Raw genomic sequence first — 25,968 nt, 5'->3', positions numbered from 1 at the left:
GCTTAATAGCTATTACCTACCATGTCGCAATTTGATTGTTCCACAGTATTATTTCTTAAAATTTATGCTTAAAGGTGATCTGTTATCATGTACGATAAATGTTATCAAGGTGACGCTTGACAAGTACTCAATTTTGGCATAGCCGAAAGGTCAGTAGTTTTTTGGCTGAAACTTTAACTACGCCTATGATTTTTGGCCAAAGCTGGTCAAAACCGAAATCGAATCTTCCGCTGGTTTCTACTGTGTTTAATATATATATTCTCTTAAATAAAACATATTTAACTCAGTCGATGATTACAATTTAATAAAAAAGTACAAATGTATATGTTTATCAAGTATTACATTTTTTAATTCATTGTTTTATTTTATAAAATTATATTTTTTCTTAACGAATAAAGGTGAATGGTAGGCTTTAGTAATTTGGATATTTTATAGTTATAATGGCAACTCTGTTGGTCACGTGATCTGTGTAGTCTGGGTTTTGCAAACGGTGAGTGGAGTGCCTTGTCATCAGTCCTTTAAGTTTTTGGATGATTTTCTTTGGAATTCATATTCAAAGTGAGTAATTTCTAGACCAAAATTCTTTTTACATTTATCTAGTCATTTTGATCAATTTTTACCCCGACATTATAATGTTCTTTTATATGACGAAATTGTACCTTGTTCCGTGATTAGTTTGATATGACGCCATTTTCTTCGTGAAAGCCAATTATTGAAGTTCTTCAATATTTTCTTTGTTTCTCTAGTAGAATTGCATTGTGATTAAGGTTAAAATCGTTTACGCAATTATGAACGGGACATAAAAGGGAGTTACATTTAAGAAACAACAAAATTCTGGCATTCGCCCGTACTTTCATTATGTATGTAGGTAGTACGTCCTTTGCACGCATTTTGATCATGACACCACATTTAAGGCGTATATGTATTAATATTTACATGTAACCATGTGAACTTACTTATATTTCCTATAAAAGGCAAAATCTTATAAATCATGTGTAATAAAAATTCTAAAAGTGGTCGCCTATTCTTTATAAAAAAAAACATGATACGAATGTGGAGTGTATATATATGTGTGTGTATGTGTGTAAATTGTGAAGAGTTAAAGTGATTCTGTTCTATGATATTAATCTTCATCTAGTAAATGAGTTAAACGCCCATATTCATTATTGTTCTATTTATGAAACTTTATCTAAGTACTTATAGCATGTTCTAACATAGTAAAAGCAAACACTGTCTACTATTTGATGGTTATTATTAACATATCTAACATAATGGTAATATACATTGCAGCTGGTGATAGGGTGTTTCATTTATTTATAATTATTTAACTAAATATAATATTCAAGAATTTTATACAGTGTATACTATATTATAAAAATTTACTAATAATATATGGTACATTAGCGAGAAGTATGCATATACTTTTTCGTAAGTGTTTTACTTTTTGTAATGTTGCTACAATTCTAATTTATTAAATTTAGTTTTAATATACAAAACTGAATTTACAACACTAAACTTGAATATAGTATTTTAAGATAAAGAATTTTTCACTTCAACATTTACATACACATTTTACATTAAAGAACAGATTATAGAGAAAAAATCTTTTGTAATACCTAATTAGAATTTTTTAAATATTTTATATTATATTAAAATATTTTTTTATTCCGGCTGCGGGTAATATTAAATATTTTATGCAACTCTCAATCCACAGGTGAGAGAAAGTGAGTGAGTAATATAATCGCCCCTGCACTTCTGATTTATAAAAAAATATAATTATAATTAAATTAAATGTATTGATTTTTGGAATAGAATTGAATCACTTTCACGCTGTACCCAGACACAGCAGGGTAGGCAGAGGGAACCTAGTGTTAAGACACTCTGTTTCCTACTTTCTGCCAACTTTTGGAGGCATTGGGTGGTGGAACTCAACGCCATGCTTTGCCTCAACATCAGAGCAAAGAAATGGAAATAAAATGTAAATAAATATTTCACTTCCTCGAGTGGGGATCGGACCCACAACCGGCGCGTTACAGTCACCCTTGTGCTGCTGCGCCACAACGGCCTTTAAGTTATTTTTTTTATCTAAAGTAAAAATATAGGAACATCAAAGAACAATGTCTCAGTTTCACCAATGCATAATGTCATTAATTTAACTTAAATACAACAACATCTTTAGGGTTACGGGCTTATGTGGCTATTCAGGGTTATGTGCTTACTTACAACAGGACAAGCTTCTAATCTTGTCCTGTTGTAAGCCACATAACCCACATCATGCAATCTTATTTCCCAGATATGATAACAATGCAATATGCTTATAATAAAAACCCTTGTCCTTGCCAGGATGACTAGACAGTGAAGTATTCATGTTTTTTTTGTAATTTCGAATCTAGTTTCTGAAATCCAGAGTAAATAAAAAATCACAAAAATAGTTTTTGGCCACTAATAATTTTTTAATAAAACATTTCACATTTCGTGTTTTTACGTGATTTTTGAAACGAATTTTAGAATTTAAACAATTTTACTACAAGTACAAATTAACGGTAAATTCACGAAAAAATGCCGTTGCCGTAAAATGTTGTTAGACGGTATATTTATTACTGTAGCACTTACAGCTTACACACTTGATACTGAGAAGTCACGAGTTGTTTGTCTGATTATGATAATGGCGTAGTTTACTTTATTTTTAGCGTCTATTTATTATGTTATATTCTTTTATATTTATTATATTATAGTATGAATCTTGTGAGATTATTTTTATTATATAGAAAAAACTAACGGTGTGTTATCTGTCTGTGAAATAACGACTTATTTTCGTCCGTAAGCGCTGTTATTTAAAACAACGCAAAATGTGATATTTATATAGTTTTTTTTACTAAAATAAAGGATTTAGTGATAACAGCTACTTATTTTAACGTAGCATATATTGGGCTTAAAATCGAAATAACACTAATAAGTGTGCTTCAAATAAAGTAAAAGACTAATTTTTTTTTCAACGTAATTTAAAAATTTTATGGACTTTGCCGGTTTCCAAGATGCGCAGGTTCGATTTCCGCTAGGTTAAAAATTGTATACGTTTTCTAGGAAAGTATTTATAATTGTCACTTGAATATATCTATAATAAAATTATTTTCAGAGTAGTAGTTTCATGACAAATATTTTTGTCAGGTGGAGTAACTATTCATTGTGATGCCGGTGGATGCTGACCTCAACCGCACAGACGTGGTGTCGCCTGGTTGTGAGCTGAAGGGTCTTCGTACTTGGAAAGACATTTGTCTCGTCCGCAACTCTCTTTTTCAACATCAGGTATGTTGGCTTCATAATCTTACTGGCTGTTATTACTAAATACAATAGGTTTTTTATTTTTCTTTTTGTTTTGTTATTATTAGGAGATTTGAGTAGATACTAGTTATAGTAATACTAATACTTAATATTAAAATAATACTAGGAAGGAACGTTGGCGCCACTTTATAAATCAATTATTTTCCTTTACTATATTATATACGTTATAATTTCCTCGAAATATATAGTTTATCAAATAACGAAGTAATTTCTTAGTTTTACCACTAAATTTATTAAACAACCAATTGTTTACGTATAATTGGTAGTAAACAAAGAGCACGCTGAGGACTCGCAGTGACAGGGATTTATTGGATCGGGACTTGCTCAGTGACAAACGGTGACTTGTTCGTAGCGGCGGGCGCGTAGCTGGCGAGGTCAGCGCCCCGGCCCAGGACTAATTTCGGGGAGATCGACGACTCGCGCCGTCGCGGCTTTGTCTGCGTCCGACGCACCCGGACCGATCTGGTCGGTGCACGCCACCTACACCTTTGTGTATCACCAATAATAGACCACGCGGCGCTTTCGCACTTGTATGCTTCATCTTATCATTATTTGTGGTATTGCAACTAAACTATTTAGTTATTTATCTGATGAAATTCATGGGAGTCTTAGAGTCATGTTCAGGGAAAGCCATGAGTCATACGTGGTAGTCAGTGAGTCATCGCGGTTCCAATAATTTCAAAAGTTCAATTTAATCTCGTTTCTAATGAGTGTTTGTTCGCTTGTGAGCGTGGTGCGTTTTTACTGTGTGGTGGTCGCGCGTGTGGCGACTGTGACGGCGCTGCGAATACACGGCGGCGGCCAGTTCGAGCAGCAACGCCGCGCGCGTCGGTGCTCCTCCGCCGCCACGAGACCGTCTTATCTGGACCGATACCGATAATACTTGTAGTAATTGCGCCGTTTCGTTTCGTTCGACAAAAAGTTGTGTGTTTTTTTTTTGTTGTTGTTGAGGTGAAGTGCTCGCGAGCGTTGTTGCGACGTGGCCATGGATCTGTGCTGTTGCATGAAGGTAATGGCTTGTGGTTGAATGTGTAGATGTGTATCGGCGTACGGCGCCCTTGTGTGTGTTGCGAAACGCCGAGCGGAGCCTGTGAGCCAGCTAGACGAGGCTGTTTGAAGGCCGCCGCCCCGACCTTGATGCCAGAAGGTCAATGTCCTTGCTTGTTTAGAACTTTCATGCAATTTGACGTTTTCATCAAGTTCTAATCGAATAGTTCTCCATCGCTGCGTAATGCATGTGTTTGCGTCAACGGCGCTATTGAAGGAAAATAGCCTTTATCTAATGGAATGACGTATTCTCTCCCATATCTCTGTACCTAATAGCTAATTATCGTTTCCTGTAATTTAAAAGTTTACGCATATCACATATATATATCGTGTAATGTTCAGTTGTTATCATAAAACACACATCGATTTGTTAATGGTTTTTATATCAATGTAAACTTATTAAGTTTGATTTTCATCATCCTTGTTAAATTTCGAAATTTACTTTTGTTCATTTAAACGTAGTTAAGTATAGTTTTGTTAATAATGTTCTTATTGGGAAACCAAATTATATCAGATTATTCCTCTATATTACTATGCAGAGCCATCTGTAAGTTAATTCAGTTATTTTTTTTTCCTAAATGTTTCCAAATTGTCGTTAATTACGACGTTAACATCTCTATATAGATAGTGTGTGCGACGCAAAGACAATGAGAGTGGTGTCTTAATCACCGCCGCCGAAAGAGAGAGCGATATACGAAACGGCACGTCCAGTACAGCTGCGTGCGCGCACGATCAGCTGACGCCGCGACGGCCATCTTGTGTAGCGTCATTGTGCACGTCATTGTCCTTCTCGTCCTGTCAGCCGCTTTGTTACAATTGCGCAAACCTGTTGCCTTTATTTGCCAAAGCTCTTATTTACTTCCACGTTGAGACGCCACACGGAAGGCCCCAGCAAGGCCCCGGCTCTTCTATTTTAGGTGTGTAACGTTTCCGCTTAGTTAGACGTGTTGTGCTGAATGGCGCGAGTGCTAATTTATTTCGTGCCTCGACCGTTTTTTTTATAGAACACATTGCCAACAAATAATTTTATTGACCTCGATTTCAGCTGATGTATTTCCGTGTATTTGTTTTTGTTTGTTCGCTATACGCTTAGAATCCTCGCTTTCGTGATAACGGATTCACTTTGCGCATCGTAAAATTGTACTTGAGATGTTTCTAAATCAATTTTCTAATTATAATTGCAACAGCATCCTTTAAGCGTGTTGGAGTTTCACAAGGATTTATTTGCTCTGCTCGATTTTTAACAGATACCGTTATTGTTACCGTTGCTTTACTGGTCAGACCTGTATTTTGTCTCGGCCGTTTCAAATTTGATCAATTGGGTGAAAGATAAGATTCGTAAGTGGAACGATTGTGTATTTGTGAAACCTAATTTTTGATAATAGATACTAGTATAATATATTAATATAGTAGTACTTGAATTCGAACAAAGAATTTTTGTTTAATGAATATTTTGCCCGTCATCATTAATATAAATAAATTTAAAATTATTTCTTTAATTAAAACTAGTTAACATTTAACCTAATAATGTTATTAAATGGATTTAGTTTCTGATTTTAATAGAAACAAGTGACTGTAACTTACGTTCTGATTTCGTAAGACAAATTTACAACCTAGTTCGGTCTTGAATCTTGTTAACGTGGAGACACGGATATTAAAACTTTCATTCATTCATGGTTTCATTTTGAAAGTGGCTGCCAGCCTGCCTGCGAGATCGCGCTACCTAGAAACGTCTGTTAACAATATTAAGGATTACGCCACACATGCTCGTCGCAGGGGAGAAGTGCTCGGCGTGTGTTTTTTCTGATGCCAGTGTGTGGTATTTTTTTAGAGTTATTAGCATAAACGTGTACCCCTCGAAACATTTAAATCGTTTACATTTGAATATTAACATTTTAGGCAACAATTTTGATTTTATTAAATTCTTGTTTTATATATATTTTGGATTTTTTTTACCTTTTATGTCAAATGATGTGCCATAGTTATCTCTATACAAAGACACATTTTAATGATATGTTTGATTGTATGGAACGACGATGCCTCGCTCAATTACGCATCTTCAAAATAGTGAGGCTCGGCTCCGTCGGTGCAGCTCGAAGCGGGTCGCGTTCGAATTGCGTAGAACACTCGGCAAGTAGGTCAGCGGGCCGCGCGCACCGCACACGTATAGCTTGATAGCTACTATACTAGCGCGCTATAGATAGGCCACCTACAATACTATTGTACGATATAGATATCGTCCTCTGTTCTAGAAATAACCCTTTATCCGTGTGCTATTGACAACTGTACATTTGCACTTGTGCTATTGAAAGGTGTGCCTTGCAAGGGTTTTGAAATTATTTTAGTTTTGTACTTACGATACTGTTTAAACGCGAAAATTAAGCGAAATACAAGATTGTGAGGCAATGTGGAATTAATTTGTATTAATACAGTAAACGTTAGGAATCGAGTAATGATTATTTTATTGCTTTGAATGGAACTCGAGTATGTTTTTGTAGAATATATTTAGTGGTATATCATTAAAATATACTTAATGTTAATCAATAGTTATAATGTGCATATCGCAATAATGTGGATATCAATAGTAATATATTATTTATATATATATATATACTTCTAATGTACATCATGTCACAGTAGGAAGAGATCACGATATAAAAAGTATAACGTAAGAACGGACCAGTTGATGATTTTGTACAAATTTTAGTTTCGCGAGTCAATAATTGCTGTAATAGCTTAAAAAAAGCCTTGACACACTTTCCAATGTTTTTGTTAAAATCTACCAAATAATGATAAATATATTATATCAACTCATATTGTGATATAAACGGAATTTTGTTGTATGGACAGAAAGATCGACAAGCGGCAAGTCCGTAGCCGTTAGCTAAAGCGACCCTGACCCGGATACATTAACAAATAATTATTGCTACCTCAGATATATCATGTGGGACGCACACACCGTCAACACTGTGAACGACACCAATAATTTTGTGATAACCTACGTATACTATCGAGTTGGACAATTTTATCTCCAATATATATTCTGTTTAAATAAGAAATGTTTTCGCCAATTCGCTTAAATAAACAACCGACTTGCGTCGTTGAATGTTGATGAATATATAAATATAGCTGTATTTTCAAGGTATATGAATAGCGAAGAAACAATAATGACTTTAGAATGTAGAAGCGATTCACGTCATATAACGTGGACTTCGGTTGGTGACTGAAGCTATACACGTGTAGGGCTGTGCGCGGGCGTCGTCGCTCCACCACGCAACCCTGCCGGCTCCTCCTCCCGGTCGATGACACTCCCAACTCTGGCTGGTCTGGTGTGACGACCTCGCTCAGTGCACTCCTCTATATCAACTTGTTTATTTATTAGTTATGATTTGTGCTTTACAAATTTATAAATACTGTACTCAAATGATGATATTTTTTTTATATATTTCATTTATAAAAGTTTATAGTGAAAATTGAGACATTTACTTTGAAAAACGTTTATTTTCAGTAGATAAGTTTGAATACGTTCGTCTATAGACTATAGAACAAGAACAACATACATTTCGTTAGATGACGCTGTGTCTATGTTATCTTAACAATATAGTATAGTGAATGCACTTGAATGTTAATATTTGTATAAGTGATATAGAAGGTAACGACAGGTTTATGGTTGAGTGACGTTTTATCACACCAGCTGGCTCAGTGGCGGAGAGTCGAGTGTCGAATGTCGGGCGGGGGTCGCGGGACCTTGACGCGGGGCGCGGGCGCCGCTGTTCGCGGGCGTGTTCCACTTTTGCCTCAGCTCTCTCTTGTTATGCAAACCTGACGTTATGCATATTATGTTTTGCCTACGAAATCGCGTTCTACGCTTAGATACCACTTTCTATAATGCGTGCTCTGTATGCGTCATACGTGTTTTTGTATTTACTATTTATTTTATATGGCTGTTTTCTGCGTAGTTATAAATGCGTTTTATTTCTTAAAAGTCATGATGAATTTAAATTTCACTGTAATTTTGCCCACCTGTACCACTAGTGTTGTTGGTATCAACCAGAGTTGATATTATTTTAAATGTTCATTGAAGCTCAGCTAGATTTGGTAATAATTGATAAACGTCCATTTTAAAATGAGATTTCTCCTAGTATTATCAAGGTGAAGCATGAAAGTAAGCGATATGGAATGTTGTTGAATCTCTTTCCATTCTCCGATTATGTTACTTGATATTATGATTAATTGTTATTTATTTTGTTACAGGGCCCCTTGCGATCCTGACATAGAAAGAAGTAGCGTCCCCCCGGCTATCAGAAGGCCGCTGTCCGCATACCGTGCGACCCCCACCCTACGACTAAAATAACGCCTGCAAGTGCATTGTACTGTGATCATTGTGAACTTTGTGTTAAAAACAAGTGCAATATACTGATAGTGCAATCGTACTCTTAACTTTTGTTGTTGTTGTTGAAGTGAAATTATTGTGGAACTATGGAGAGAGAGTCGAACCCCATGGAGGCTCTGTGCCGGTCAGGATGCGGGTTTTACGGAAATCCATCCACGGACGGACTATGTTCAGTTTGCTTTAAGGTAATTCACTTATATCTTATCTTACTGTTTTCTTCATTTTAATACTATTTACTCATACGGTGCTAGTGTGAATTATATTGATGTGTCATACATTGAGTGAGCTTATTGTAGTAGTTTATTTAAAATATAATAATATGCTAATATTATTGTTTGTGCAATAAGTGAAAAGGCTTTTTATTGTTTAGTTTAGGCTTTATATTTTATACTGCTTATGACTAACTTACATGGTACTGTTGAAACCAGCACACACACATAGCTTGCAAACACGTTTATTTATTACACATTCTACATAACATAATAGTTTTGTCAACTTACACTTCACGCCTATAGAAGTTAACTAAGCGGTCGAACGCTATTATAGCACAAGAAATCGTCTTGTTGGCAGTGTGTGTCTATTGCGTGTTTTAAATAGGGTTGACTGGTTTTAGATGAGAGCTTCGAAAATATATTATAATATATATATATATATATATATTATAATATATATATATATATATATATATATACTAGCGGCTCGCTCGCGGTTTCACCTGCGTGAACTATGTTATTATTAATTTCTGTCTCCATGGCTACGTCCTAGTGACGTCTATGCAAAATTTGAGACTCCTAGCATTTGTAGTAACGAAGTTTCATACAAACTTTCGACCCCAAAAACCACCCCTTAGAAGTCGAATATTGCAAATTCCCGTCTTAGCGAGCACCTACGTCCTATAAGTAATTCCTATGCAAAATTTCAGATTCCTAGCACTTGTAGTTTCTGAGATTTCGTGATATATATAGAACGATCGACGAGTCGTCTCCCAGAAGTTAGATGTAAGGGGTTGCACAGATTTAATTTTAGGATGCTAATTACTTTTAATTATTTCATTTCCGAGTAAACAATGCGCAAAAGTTCAGAAAGTCTAATTTAATGGCGGCCGTTACTCATTGACCGTACTGTGAGTATTTCCAAACATCTTCATGTGTCATAGAATAAATATTTTATTATACTTTATTTATTGTTCTTTAATATTATTTACTTCCTGATGGAAATTCTTTTAAGAAAGTTAAAAATAGTTAAAAAATATTACATCTACATATTCTGAACCTAAATTACATTATTGAGATTAAAAAAACAATATCAAGTCAAACTGTGCTAATTATATTTTAATGATGAAGTAATTATGTTACAAGGGCGATAATATTACGTTAATTGTTTTATTTATTTAAATTTTTAAAGTTTAATTTTCCGATAAAAAGTGTCAACATATTAACAACAAATTATATATACTGGGGGGTTGTTTTGAACTTATTTGTTGAAATAAAAAGTTTAAAAAATTTTACGTAGTGGGATTGGGATCCTCAGTGTGGAATAACACTTGAAAGTGTTAAAAATGTTTTAACTTTTGTAAAGTAATATTTACTTGTTGGCTTTTTTAAAAGTTTAGCTCGAATTATGTTACGTAAGTAGTAAATGGTAAATAGCTCTGAATTAGCGAAACGAGAATGCGATTTCTTGTAAGGAATTTGAAAGAAAAAATATACATGACACAATATAGTACAATTAGTCCATAATTTTTAGGTAATATTTATACTAATAAAAAAATATTATGACTAAATTATCTATATATTTCTTATTTTGTATTTATAAGCTTATCTATATATATAAAAGGACTTGTCCTCACTGACTGAGTTAAGACGCACGCACAGCCGTAACCGCTAATGGTAGAAACGTTAAATTTGGACAGATGTTTACTTTCGTAATCTGGACATCCACTAAGAAGGGATTTTGAAAAATGTTAACCCTAAAGGGGTGAAATAGGGGTTCAAAGTTTGTATGGAAAAAAAAAATCGGCACCGATTTTTATAAAATTTGAAATTTAGGTTTTTAAAAGTATTTCATTGAACACGTGTTTCATCGTTTTCTAGCATTCTCCCCCTAAGGGTGCAAATAAGGGGTTGAAACTTTGTATAGATTTTTTTTTAAATCGGCACCAATTTTTATAAAATTCGAAATTCAGACTCTTAAAAGTATTTAATTGAACACATGTTTCATGGTTTTCTAAAATTCTTCCCCTAAGGGTGAAAATAAGGGGTTGAAAGTTTGTATGGAAAAATCTTCAAATCGCCACCGATTTTAATAAAATTTGAAATTTAGACTCTTAAAAATATTTCATTGAACACATGTTTCATGGTTTATTAGAATTCACCCCTAAATAAGCAAGCGAAGCTGCGCGCGTCCGCTAGTTTTAAATAAAGTAGTTTGAGTCCGGTCGTGGCGCAGGGGGCATAAGAGTGTAAAAGCAAACGACAACGGCTGTGGGTTCGATTTATTATTTTTAATTCTTCGCTCTGGTGTCGAGACATAACTGCCTTTCAACACGTAATGCCTCCGTAAATCGGCGAAAAATAGGGAACGAATGTCTTAATGCTAGGTTCCCTCTGTCTCCCTCTGTGCGTGCGGGATACTGCGTGAAGCTAAATAAAGTAAATTATTCGAGGCGGTTTTCCAAGTTGGATAAATTACAGTGCGGCAAAGTGTCATATCCAATACGTAGTACTCTCACAGCCACAGATAAACTAATTTCTTTAGTCAGCTACTCCAAAAATGCGGTCGAGATAGCCGCACTACGGGCCCCTGCTATCGGCTTAAAAAGTTGCAATTTCACCTTTCTTACAGCCCGTCTGTCTTAATATACATACATAAGTACTAATTTGTGTTGAATGTTGTTTTTAATGTATATCTGTGTAAATAATCTCTCGAAATGTACTAAGAGAAACATTGTTTGTTTATTATTATTTACTTTTTACAAGAGTATGAAAGAATTAAAATCGGCGGTTATTAAGTGTTAAATATAAAATTGCTCGTATCCGTCTCTTTTCACGTACTGTCGCAATTTAACGATAAGAAAGTAAAAATGTAATAACCGAAGTGAAAATTTAAAATAAAAAAAATCAAGTGTATATTTTTAATACGTCCGCCATTTTAAATTTGCTTAAGTAAATTATGTCGCTTTATCCATTTATCACCTAGAAAAATCGATTATACGTATAATTAGACTAAAGAGATTATACCACACGTTTGTAAAGAGAATAGTTGTAATTTGTGTTCTATATGCGTATCCCGCGTATAACGGGAATGTAGAGCGCCTCGTTTCGAATCACTACACCGTTGGGAAAGAAATGATTAAATGTTATATAAAATAACATAGATTTATACCTGGGGTAGGTTTTTCTAAAGGTAGCAAAATTAAACAATGATATGAAAAAACTGCATTTTCACTAGATAGTTTTTTTTTTAAATTATATCTGTCTTGACATTTAACTCCATTCAGTTTTTCTTCTTTTCTCCATTTCACTTCAATCACTTGCAGTGATTCCTACTTCATACTGTAAATTGAACTACGCATATTGAATGGTTTCTTAGTCGTTTGCTATAATAAAGGAAACTTTTCAAGATATGTTTTGTTTTTACAAAAAATCGGTTAGTTATTCATAATCTATATATATAAAAGGACTTGTCCTCACTGACTGAGGTAAGACGCGCGCACAGCCGTAACCGCTGTGCGTAGAAACGTGAAATTTAGACAGATGTTTATTTTCGTAATCTGGACATCCACTAAGAAGGGATTTTAAAAAATTATAACCCTAAAGGGGTGAAATAGGGGTTGTAAGTTTGTATGGAAAAAAAATTAAATCGGCACCGATTTTTATAAAATTTGAAATTTAGATTTTTAAAAGTATTTAATTGAATACTTGTTTCATAGTTTTCTAGAATTCAACCCCTAAAGGTGCAAATAAGGGGTTGAAAGTTTGTATGGAAAAATCTTCAAATCGCCACCGGTTTTTATAAAATTTGAAATTTCAACTCTTAAAAATATTTCATTGAACACATGTTTCATGGTTTATTAGAATTCATCCCTAAATAAGCTAGCGAAGCTGCGCGCGTCCGCTAGTCTATATATATAAAAGGACTTGTCCTCACTGACTGAGGTAAGACGCACGCACAGCCTTAACCGCTGTGCGTAGAAACGTTAAATTTGGAAAAAAGTTTACTTTCGTTATCTGGACATCCACTAAGGGATTTTGAAAAATTTTAACCCTAAAAGGGTGAAATAGGGGTTCAAAGTTTGTATGGAAAAAAATTTAAATCGGCACCGATTTTTATAAAATTTGAAATTTAGATTTTTAAAAGTATTTAATTGATCACGTGTTTCATGGTTTTCTAAAATTCTCCCCCTAAGGGTACAAATAAGAGGTTGAAAGTTTGTATAGGTTTTTTTTAAATCGTCACCAATTTTTATAAAATTTGAAATTCAGACTCTTAAACGTATATAATTAAACACATGTTTCATGCTTTTCTAGAATTCACCCCCTAAGGGTGCAAATAAGGGGTTGAAAGTTTGTATGGAAAAATCATTAAATCGCCACCGATTTTTATAAAATTTGAAATTTAGACTCTTAAAAATATCTCATTGAACACATGCTTCGTGGTTTATTATAATTTACCCCTAATTACGCAAGAGAAGCTGCGCGCGTCCGCTAGTGTTGTTATAATACTTTTTAGAATGCCCAGTAGACAATATCTTGATTTCGTAATTTCAATTTAAATATGAATAATATTTATTTTGTTTACTGGTGGTTTGGATAGCTTAAAACTACTCTTATCGAGATTTCTATATAAGTAAGTAATTACATCGCATTTCTTTATAATTTTATGTTTTACACTGCACTTATAACTAACATACGATAGTTTTGGGTTCGATACCCATTCGGGGAATAAATTATGTACTTTCATTTTGCTGGTTTCATAACATAAAAAAAGCGCGGCTTTGAATTTTACCATTCATATCATAAATTCGGACAAAGCGAAGGATAGAGAGTTTTGCCTTTAGGCAATTTTGCCTACTGCAGGTGCAGGATAAAACATTTTGCTAACATTTATTATATTTATCTTGGCTTTTGTCAAGGTCAAGGTTTAGTTTTAATTGAGGTAGATTATTGTATGGAGAAGCTTAGTAATGACGGGTGGATTTTACTAATAATATGAAACTCAACTATCCTGTATATTTTCCTCATAAAGATTTAGTTCACATGGAAATTACCAACTTTATCTAGCGTATCTTAGTTTCTCATGCCATCTAAGAAGTTATATGTTTTGCCTCGTTTTCTGTACTTGTAACTACTACTAATTCATTTTACGAAGTATGTAATAAGCACTTAATTATACTCTTGTATAGATGACGTTTATTGGTGTATTTGTGAAGTATCTTTAAATGAATATAATTTTAACACAGTGTTTATTTTGTGTAGGTTATAAAGTATGTTAATTATTTTATTTTAAATAAGATAGCCCATAGTAATTTTCCCAGGTTTAGCGACAAATGCGCATACCCAATAAATAGTATGATAAAACACTTATAGCATAGTCTATTGATAAATAATAGAAGGATAATTTCCAAATTTAATATTTTTCCGAACATTATGCTAGGTAAACGCGGCGCTGGGTTCCTCCATCCAACACGCAATATATATATGTCGACATAAACGACAAATATATCAAATGTTATATCATAACTTGTAATTATTTCAGGAAGCGTTAAAAAAGAAACAGCAGCCGCCGGCGACGACGCCGTCGCCAGTGTCCACGTCGTTCGTGGCCGCCACGCCGCTCGCCGCCGCCACGCCCACAGTGCCCGCGCTGCCGGTGCAGCCGCAGCTACACACAGACGTGAGGCCACATTTATTATATATATATATACAATTCATTACTTTTAGTTTAGTTTGTTACATTTCGTAAATTTCATGTGTTGAAGGCTCATTTCATCTAAGTCATTCTCACTTAAGAATATTTGATTTATATTTGTAGAATCAAAGCTCATTTTGATACTAATGATTTATTTCTCTTAGGTATTGTTTTTCTAATAGACAAAAAATATATTTTTTATTCGAAACTCGTGACAATAAAATTACGTAATTGCACTAACTTTAATATATATTTTTTAATTTTTAGTTTTAATTTAGGCAAACAAAACATAATTATATACAAACTTGAACGATATAGTGTTTGTTCCAACACTAGTGCCCGGTAACGTGCCTGATTTGCGCGTCACGAGGCTGGCTGCATTTATACCGATAATACATAACAGAAACCATACTTATTTACACACACGTACCGAAACTTACTCGCATATCACAACAGATGCTAGCCAGAGCGAACGGTATTAGATTCTCAGTACTGTGCTCGCATACTTGCCATAGATAATGATGATATATTACTATATCTAACTAGTATATGCATATACTAACTGGTTATATAGGTATGCTTAGTAATGGACCACGTGCCAACAATTGTACCGATCACCTTACATTCCATAGAACAATAAAATTTGAAAATGATGCCAAATATATATTTATGATGAAACAAGGCATAGTGATACATGAAGGGACAAAGAAATACTTTCAATGAAACAAATAAATACTTGAACTTATAAATTGATACTTTATTGACAGCATTTTGTGCGTTTAATATTTGTTACGAGCGAGAGTCAGATCCAAGGATCTCTGCTGTAATTGCTTATTATGCCATACAAACACCACTGTGTCATGACGTTTTCCTACACTTTGTCTCGAGATATTGTATAATCTATTGTTTCGAGTCATTAGTTACAGCCAACACGGATTCTAAAGAGCATTTTCTAATCAGTTATTGTATGATAATATGAAATACCACCAAACACGGTACCGGTCGTATCGTACGTATGTAGGTACTTTCGAAACACCAAATGAACCTTTCATATTTATTACTGCTTTAGACACATTGGATGCACTTCTACAAATCGATCCACATTGCATTAGGGTTACGGTCCATTAACCGTTGTAGCTCACGCCGTCGATATCATAAATATAACAGTAGCCACTTGCTGGTGTGTCAGCATTACGAGCGTTACATATTATATGTATATATAAGTACCATTTCATAATATTCCAGTAATCAATCTTTTACGTGTCTTTTTATACTACGTGACATTACTGTTAATTTATTACACTCACACGTTCAGAGGCTGTTGAAGCGATAATAATTAAATTCTACTTAGGTAAGTATTTTCATGAAAAAAAAATATCATTGCTAGTATATTCTTCTGTCTGTGTTATCATTATTAAATAAATTGATCTATTGTTAAGGATAAAAGGGGAATGGTGAAACATGCTGGTAATCTATGAGTGATCTTATACTCATAAATTAATAATAATTCCATCCTTCAACTTCAATTTTCATATTAACCGTTTATATTTAGTCTTTAGTCTTTGTACTGTAATATGCTGTACGTAACGTAACGTGTATCGAGACGGTAAATTTATATAAAGTTGTGTTTTTATTGCATTATGATTGATTAAATAAAGCGAATAATTAATTCGTTTCAACTATTTCAATATATGCAATCTAGTACTAATTCAATATTATTTGCATGTTGTATATTATAGGGAATATCAATAATATAGGTGAAACAGACCACTCTGGTCTCTGGGGCTGAGTGTATAACAACAGCTTAGCAAATAAAGAGCTCGTGTCAGTGCAAAAGTGCAAATCACATTGACCTGATTTTGAGTGTTTGCCAGATAGAGGTGAATCACGCCGAAACAAAGATATGCGAGCCATATGTATGCTTCATTTTAATTAAATACCTTTGTTTGTTGGCCAAAGTAGTTTTGCGTAAGATTTCCGAATGAGTATTTATTTGAAAACGAATATAAACGTACTGAGCGACTTAAAATTCATTCTTGTGATATTTACATAGTGCCTGAAAAATATACTATACAAAATTTATATGCCATATGGACCTATAAATTTTAAATCTATAAGTTTCAACATCTTATTATTTTTGTTTTTATAATAAAATTTGTAGTCATGTATGAAAATGATGAATTTCATGATATCTCAAGAAACGTGACTATTATAGTGCATATATTAATATAAATTATCAAAGAATAAAGATATTAATTGCTGTTTGGTGTAATTTATTCGCTTTTACATAAACATATGAACGACAACACTTCACACTTCAACAATAGAATTATACTTATTAACTAGTGGACCCAGACGCGGCTACGCCTGCTTCAACTATAAGAATATTTATTAAATATATTCATGAAATTATTTTCAATTTTCAATAGAATTAGTAAGAAAATATAAGCTTTAATAATCAAAAAGAATAATAAGTAGAGACATATTATTAGAAAAAATTATCTGAGTTATTGAAATGAACCAACAAAAGGATTAAAAGTGACTAAAGGATAGGTATTCTTAATATTAGAAAAACTACCTAAAGTTTTCCATGCGTGCGTACATAGATATCGACTCTACGAAATAACTAAACATTTCTCTCTATTAAGTAGGATAATTTTAGCGGGCAATATCAAATAAAATAAGAAGAGAACCAAAGTGTAGCTTAAATTAATTATAAACAGCAAATAATTACATAAACATTTACAATAGTTCGAAAATGTATGTCATCTGCCTGTTCGCGTCGGTCATACTATGGCGCCCGTAGGCTAGGTCATTTGGAATCAGTGACGTCTCCTTAATTATTTATTAGAATGCTATACAGTAAACTATAATTTCAATCTAGATAAAATGTTAAGAGTGACTATTCATAAGGATGAATATCAAAATGTCGCGGTAACGGTTGCGTAGCGACGCGACGGTTGTTATTAACATGGCAGAATAAATTGCATGTCAAATTAGAATGTACTTTAAAATATATTAGTTTATATGTGTAATGTAATGTTATATAGCCTATAGCACTTCTGAAGAATGCAGCTTTCATACAAAACAAAAACAATGAAAATCGGACCAGTAGATCCAGAGATCTTAGCGTTCAAACAAACAAACAAACAAACAAACAAACAAACATACTCTTCCGCTTTATTATATTTACTTATTAATAAATAATCTTAATTATACAATATATTGGTGTCGGTCATTCCAATTTAATTTTCCAATCGCTTGTGGTATCGCGGTTTATAATTATCACATTATAATAGAAAGTCGTGATAACGTTGTCGTTTATGTCGACATTTACATATTTTAAGCTGTCGTACAGAGGTGGACTAATTAAAACTTATTTTAAGAGATATAAATATATGAATAAATATGAAGGTGTTTCCTTGGAATTTTGGTTAGGCCACTTTTGTGCTGACAATCACATATATTATCCATACTCATTCAGTGTATGTTATATGGTGGCGACATAACTGAGGTTCAATGGCACTGCAGGTAAGATTTTGCTAGATTTCAGTATGAAGAAATTAGCATTATTCTTTAAGCATATTCTATCTAAGCCAAGGAATATCTTGCAGTATAAATAGTTTGTTTTTTAATGAGCGCACAATAACTTATTGTGATGTCTTACAAAGGCATGTAAAAAATTCACCTCGCACATAATTATACGTTACCGCTACAACAGGAATTGAATGCTAATGTCTGTTTGTCTACTTCGAGCGGCTACGATACCACTGAATGATGCAAATTATATTACATTTAATTGAAAAGATAATATAAATTATAATTTTCGTTATGAATATTCAAACTTAGATAATTATAATACTATTAATAGATCTAAAAATAAAAAAAAGAGAGCTAATAAGTTCAACAGTAGAACCAAATGGAATGTGTTACGTAAGGACACTAGTTGAACATTCAACCCTGCCGTTGGACGTATATCAATTAGCCGACGTTCAGCCACTCCCGCACATTGTGCCGTCCATAGCGACGACCCTGATGCTCTAGTACTCGTGTGTCGTGTGTCACAATAAATAACTGCTCCTATTATGTATATACAAGCTTGTCCATAAAACCCTTATCTGAATACAAATGCTGTTCCTCATCATAGCTAGCCTTTAAAGTGGAAGTAAATGCGGATATAATACAAAAGGACAAATAAATAAGTAATAAGATTGTAGAGTTTGTTGTGTACGATGAAAATATTGTCGATGAAATCACCAAATAGATTTGTTTATTTTTGACGTCCAACGAGAACTGGCACACCGCGCTTACAAATTAAAATAAGAAGTATATCCAAACAGACGTATCTGTCAAGAGAACCAAAAATATATTTTACTGTGTTTGTTATTTTATTTTAGAAAATGTACAAAAAACATGTGATTTTTAATTTTTATACATTTGTTTAAAAATATTTTACAATGGCTGGACAGTATCGTATTGTAATCATGTGGTAAAGTGACGATAACGATTTTATACAATATGATTTTTAGGTCATTTTTAAATAGTATTTTTAGTTTTCTTTATTATTCCAGTCAAAATATTTAAAATCTCTATACAAATACACAATAATGGAAAATGACCCTAACAAAAAAGAATCGAAAGGGAAGAGAATATTGAAGAAAGCCGCGCGACGAAACAGCAAATCTAGTAACAACAGCCAAAATTCGGCCCTCAGTCAAAGCTTAGCAGTGTCACGATCAAAAAGCATCGAAAATAAACACTTGTCTATAGAAATAAATGACAGCACATCGCTGCCAACACCGGACGGAACTACTGACAAACCTGAACGCACTCATAATGCTCCCGAGCCCAAAATAGATAAGACGCAACGGGTTCAAGATAACTCGAATGATGAATTAAAACTGAGAAAGAGCGTTGGTATCAAGGAGGACTTCAATACGATACACGAGGAAGCGGCACCAGTGGGCTCTAAAAATTCTAAAACTTCACCCAAATATGGTTCCGCTGAAATAGGCAGTAGCAAAAAATATCTTAAACGGGTCGGTCTACTATGTCCAGTATTTTTGTGACTTTTTTCTTTAATTTTATGTGCAAACGCACAATATTTCACTAAATTTTTTAACTAATTGTGCTGATAGGATAACTTGTAGTGCTAAGTGATACTATTTTCTATTTCAAACGCATTCGTGATGTAGACGGATGTCGAATATCTTTCTGTAATATACTTCGAAGTATATTGTCACTACGAATTTAGTTAGCTGGAGAGAGAGGAGCTCGGACTGTGAAAACGAGTGTTAATGCACATCCTCGACTTCATGCCTTGGTAATACATCAGGTCCTGCTCAGAGATCTTCAGAGAATCCATAACGTGCTAATATTTTATTTTTTGGTTGTAATTTTTATTTCATAAAGTTAATTTAAATGACGGGTTTTTTCAGAAACTGGAAGAGGAGAGTGGGGCCGGCACCAGCGGCGCCAGCACCGGTGCGTCAGACACTGACGCTGACGACAAGGACAGTAAAGACAAAAAGAAAAAGAACAGATGCGCAGTTTGCCGCAAGAAGGTTGGACTCACAGGTAAATATTGTATTCTGTTGGAAAATATTTTAAAACAATAGTAATTTTAGTTTTTAAGAATTTTATTTAAGTTTCAACAACTCTGTTCAATCTTCATATAGGATTGGATCGCAAGAATAACATTGTGTTAATTAATTTAAACTCAATTCTTTGGTAATAGTTTTCGAGTACCAACCTAGGTATTGGTGACACTGAAATAATGTGAAATTTATTTTATAATACATACATATGTGATTTAAAACTTCGTCAACAAAGTGTGTTATTTCCGTTGTGATAAGTCAATCACTTCTAAATTACTTTGTACATTATCATGAACTAATTTAGTAAAGTAGACGAAATATAACACACTGAAACCTTTAGAAGATATCACATTATAAATGATATCACAAATAAACTTCTATAATAGAAGTCGGAGATATTATTCTATATTTGTTTAATAACAAAAATAATTTGAATATACACTTTGTAATTTTATCCTTTCATGTCGTCGCTCGTAACTATGCTATTCAGCGTAACATAATGCTATGCTATGCTCGTTGTGTGAATAGGGGTCTATTTGTATGTGACGTTTGATGTTGATACTCATTATTTTGTTTTATAAAATAAATTATACAAGTAGTTTATAATTCTCTTAATAACTTGGCATCTTTTAGTTATGTTATAATTTTTTTTAATGTTATTATTTCTTTTTATAATTGAGCAATTTGTCATTATTTCCTGCCGTTATTTCTTCTATTTTTATTTTATTGTGTAACAATGTCTTATATGTGATATTTTACTTCGAGTATTGCAATTTAGTATAGGATATTAATAATATCCAATATTTTTCATATCATAAATGTATGCAAGCCATTAAGCTGAAGCATTATCATTGTTAATCTTATCAATGTGTTGTGAACAATTGTAATTTGCGTGTGGCAGGATAAGCGTTAAGTTTTAATTGAAACTATTTTCAAATAGGGCATGCCTCTTTTAATTGAATAATTAAATATGATTTTTAAAATTATTATCAAATTAGATGCGTTAATTATGTTGTATTTACATAAGTATCGATTTTTTATTTATAAAAACTGCAGTATATAAGTTGCTTGCTTGTGTTGCATTATAGTATTTGATATGGGAAAGGGCACAAATAGAACATGTTCATATATATTAATGTAATTTTTATTTTATAATATTGAGATTACTATATTTTGATTTCTTTTATTTGTGATAATATTATTTAAACGGTAAATTTCGGCGTGTTGGGTGACTTCCGTATACCAGAGCGTGGAATATAATAATTTAAATATTATCATTACTCTGACTAAATCAAACCCAAATACCGTTTACGATTACGATTGTACCAACCCGTTGACCAACCCGTTTACGATTCTATGCCGCCTTATTGTGTTACGACGGAATATTGTAACAGTTACAAATGTAATTTGCAGGGTTCGAGTGCCGCTGCGGGGGTCTATTCTGCGCGGTGCACCGATACAGCGACAAGCACGAGTGCTCGTTCGACTACCGGGAGCTCGGCGCGCAGGAGATACGCCGCAACAACCCCGTCGTCGTGTCGCAGAAGATACACAAAATATGAACCCCCCCTCCCCCCTTACCCCGTTACGTCAGAGACCGTCAGCGGCCAGCCTATATCGTACACCTTGTAAATATACCCCCTGAATGAATGTTCGTTTAACGTGTGCTTAAAATTGTAATATGGATCGTACAGATGTTATATAGAATATTACCTCAACTCACTTCAATGGAAAATTGTATAGTACATTTTACGTCGTAATAAGAATTTTGGATTATAGGACAAGATTTTGTAAGTGATTCGCAAATTGAATATTTCGTGTACTGACAAAACTGACTGTTTCCAAAGGGTTCGAGAAGTTCTGATAGGTGCGAGTGTGTTTACTCTTGTATAGAATTCGACGACGACTGTTTCAACAGTTGATAATGGCTGGCCGCGGTTTTGTTTTTACTAATATTATTATTTGCGAATCATTGCAATTGCAATTTTCGGGGTTGTTTTTGACGATAGGACGCTGACGGCCTCCTGTACATAAGATCGAGTCTGTGCCTCTTACCGTTGACATCGGTATCGGCCGCCATTTTAACGTGTTTGTATTTGAGTGATGTACATCGTTTGCGGAGGCAGAGGCTCGATCTGTTTTATGTTAGATTAATTTGTGGTGAGAATTTTGCTTTTAAACAAGATTGGGTAATTGTTTCCGGGGATATATGTACTGTTGTTGAATCCTTGTTGAATAGCTGTTGACGGACACGAGGTAGTTTTTGTTAGGCGGTAGGTAGAATAGGTTGTACTACATACATTTGGTTTAAAAAAAAAACTTAGTAAAAATCACACAACACTTGACTAAGTTTTTTTCGGTAATGCTACTAATGCGACTAGAAGCTAACATCCCTGTATATGCTATTAATAATAAAAATGTGTTTTTTTTAGGTTTTCACTATAAAAATTAAATGTTTTAGTCTTCCTCGTGTCCGCAGCGAGACTACTGGACAATACTCGAAACCACTTGCCCAATCACGATTTTATTAAATTTGTAGATAATGTTCGTTTTGGGTAGGAATTTCATATTAATTTTCGATATAAAATAAGTAGAGTTCTGAATAATGTCCATTCACCTCCATTGTAAATATTAGATATTAATTAATTATAGTAAAAACAAATCCTATATATTGTAAAAAAGTAAAACTCCAAAAAAAGCTAGATTGTTACGATTCCAGGAGCATAGCCGCAACAATCGTAAGGGGCCGTCCGTAAATTACGACACCAATTTCATTATTTTTGACCCCTCAACCGTTCTTGTCATAGCTGCTATTTGTTATGTCGTTGGCTTAGAGCTGCTAATTCAGTTTTTTGTCGTTATGTCTCGAACATTTTATATCATTCGATAGTGTAAAAAATAATACAAAATCGACTTTTTTGTTTATTTAATATATAAGAGATACACATTTTAGAGATACAATTTTCTTAATTTTAAAAACCTTCTGATAATTTACATATACTCATATTTTTTTAAAAATTTATTGTCTCTTTTGAGAATTAGCGTAATAGGTTGTTAGCAGGTTTACATTCTAAGCCGACGATCTAGAGGACTGGACCGACATACGGTGATGATGATACAAGTAAAATAATTAGCAAGTTTACACCTAAAAATTGTCAAATTAAAACTATACGTTGAGAAATAAATTTGTATATAATATAATATTCCCTGTGTAACGTGTGACGTCACTCACGGACGGCTCCCTAAGCTGAGCTCAACTCGACTCACATTGTTAGTACTTGGTTCGGTTTGGGACTACGCTTTAGAGTACTCGTGTGGAAATTTATGTAAGCTATAGTTATACGTTTATAAGTAGTGGACACTTTATATTATTACACATTATATAAGTAGGAGACAATTATTTAGCTTTTTTTTTCATTTTAATCACATTACCCCCTTATTATTCAAAATTTGTATGTATGTTGTATTATATTATAATTACTATAAAGGTTTGGTGAGCAGAGCCCGCGGTCCACGCTAGACTAACTGATGGTCGGACACGATTAATTTGATGACTTTTGTTGTATATTTTGTTAGGTCATTGATTTAATTTTGGTCTTTGCTTCAACGTAATCGGATGAATATGTTAACGATGAATGATTTTTTTTCTCTTTCTATCTTGCTGTTTTTAATTTAGTTATTTCTTCTATTAAAGTCATTAAATTTCCAAGAACATGTGATTGTTTTCTTATTGTGGACATACCATATCCTTATATTTATAACATTGTAGTTTGTTTAAAAATAAATATTAAACAACTGCAAATACGAAAATTGTAATTTGAAATGTAATGGATAAAATAACGTGTATTTTAGTTTACACTATATATTTTTCTATGGTCAGTGGAGTAATAGTAGGAGCAAAGATTCAGGGAGTGCAATAATATTGAATATGTTTTCTAAGGTAATAGTCATGAGTTCGATTCTCATCCACAAGAGATACTGTCGATTGTGTTATGTCGCCTTCAAACAACTGCTTTTAAATATAAAGTTTTTTGCAAATATTGTTAACTTTCTTGTATTGAATATTACTTTAAGCACTTGTTAATCAGAATTGAGTCATCTGATCGTAAATCGTAATTAAATCTACTTATGTTAATGGATGGATATCTATTAACCTATGCATACATGTAGATTTAATTGCAGTTCATACCTAATAAAATAAAAATGGATAGGTAACTTAAGGTCATAGCTCATTAGAGCCACCCGGCACCCGAACCTCACCGCCTCAACTAGTGCGGTTGATATTGTTTGTATGGATTTCTATGGGTATACGTTCATTACATCAACTCGGGATCGCCTAGCTCGCAAGTTGCACACCCGCGGGCGGCGAGTGGACCACTCGGTGACAACTCGCAACTCGCATGCTTGCCGCACGTTGACCGCGCGCTGCCTGCGAGTGATTCACTCGAGGGCGATGCGTTGGCGATGCGATCTTGTGTTATGCTTAGATATGGAGGCTTCAATATGAGACAGTATGTTATAAAACACACATGCGACATATGATAGTAGGAATAAAAAAAAATCTCGTCGGCTAGCAAATGCCTACGAGCTGTCCAATATTCACCCTCTTTTTTTCTTTGTTTAAACATTTCGTGCACCCAATAAGCTTTCCTTTTTCTCTTGGGTCTTTCATTTTCTTCTGCGTCAAGAGCGCTACAGCTATGAGTGCCAATTCACGGTTTGTAAAATTTAACATTATGAAGCACACGTGTAGACGTAGTGCCAATTGTTATCAGACTACGCGAAAATTCCTGGACTAACCGGTCTTCAGTCGTAGACCACGCGGCGTCCACCACCTGTCGACAACGAGTGGACGCCGTGCGACGAGGCGGTGCGGAGTGGGTGCCGGGTGGCTCTAATGAGCTATGACCTTTATAATACTAACTAAGTAATATTATATACTTAAAGTAATACAGAAATATTATTATAAGTATATTTTCCTTATCTACCCAGATGAGTGTGCTGGGCTAGTTTCTAACATTAAGAGGAAATTTGACTATGCAATGAATGACTTCACTTTTAGTCATTTGTATAGTACGGCCGACGAGTCGTGGCCGCCCTGAAATTAGATTTTCTGAACTTTTGCGGATTGTTTACTTAAAAAAGATGAAATGGGAATGGGGGAACAGAGTGTACTAATATTAGATTTCTTTTGCCTACCCAGCCGTGTGCGGGATACAGCGTGAAGCTGATTTTATTGTAGCTTCACCCATCTTCCACATCAAGCAGGGTCGACAAAAACCACCTAGTGTAAAGACGCTCTACCGGGACGGAGAAACGAAAATAATTTAAATATAAACATAATAAGGAAGTATGCGAAATATAAATTCCCATAGATTAGGAATTCAATTAAGCTTGTTACTAATTAGCGAGTACTGCGGTTTTGTCACAGTAAGGATGTTATTTAGTTGAAACACCGTTAGGCAATATATCGAGGTAAATTCTTGATAATATTACTAGGAAAGATGCGGGTAAATACATTTGAATCACATAATTATACTCATATTTTATATATTTCGAGGCCAGTGTGTGACTGTAAATACGTTGTGTTTGATTTACACTCGAGGAAATTGAATATTTATTTAAATTTATATTTTCATTTCATCGTTCTGGTGCCGGGCAAAGCGCGGTGTTGTGGTC

The 25,968-nt window shown here is 33.9% G+C and overlaps 2 protein-coding genes across 7 annotated transcripts; both read left to right on the top strand.

The window, feature by feature from the left end:
• Nucleotides 1–429: 429 nt before the first annotated feature.
• drn (zinc finger AN1-type doctor no) lies at nucleotides 430–24,003 on the top strand. Of its 6 annotated transcripts, none has more exons than XM_085207643.1 (6): nucleotides 430–558; nucleotides 3,169–3,306; nucleotides 8,644–8,967; nucleotides 14,540–14,677; nucleotides 20,131–20,269; nucleotides 21,703–24,003. In XM_085207643.1, exons 3-6 carry the CDS (start codon nucleotides 8,869–8,871, stop codon nucleotides 21,849–21,851), a joined length of 525 nt encoding a protein of 174 aa, XP_085063769.1. In that variant the 5' UTR covers nucleotides 430–558; nucleotides 3,169–3,306; nucleotides 8,644–8,868; the 3' UTR covers nucleotides 21,852–24,003. The 6 variants fall into 6 exon arrangements, with proteins under 6 accessions (XP_085063769.1, XP_085063770.1, XP_085063771.1 ...); XM_085207644.1 differs by having other exon boundaries at nucleotides 3,137–3,306; XM_085207645.1 differs by having other exon boundaries at nucleotides 476–558; nucleotides 3,142–3,306.
• Nucleotides 14,727–20,228, top strand: LOC146540082 (uncharacterized). The gene has a single exon (XM_085207649.1). The coding sequence runs from the start codon at nucleotides 19,300–19,302 to the stop codon at nucleotides 19,759–19,761; it is 462 nt and encodes a 153-aa protein (XP_085063775.1). The 5' UTR covers nucleotides 14,727–19,299; the 3' UTR covers nucleotides 19,762–20,228.
• Nucleotides 24,004–25,968: the final 1,965 nt, after the last annotated feature.

The sequence above is a fragment of the Heliconius melpomene genome, chromosome 3, assembly GCF_056956725.1.
Source record: "Heliconius melpomene rosina isolate 202511_hmr_F chromosome 3, ASM5695672v1, whole genome shotgun sequence".
In the NCBI taxonomy this organism is placed as follows: Eukaryota; Metazoa; Arthropoda; class Insecta; order Lepidoptera; family Nymphalidae; genus Heliconius; species Heliconius melpomene.
The sequence above is the reverse complement of the archived record's forward strand: the minus strand, read 5'-3'. Positions and strand labels throughout refer to the sequence as shown.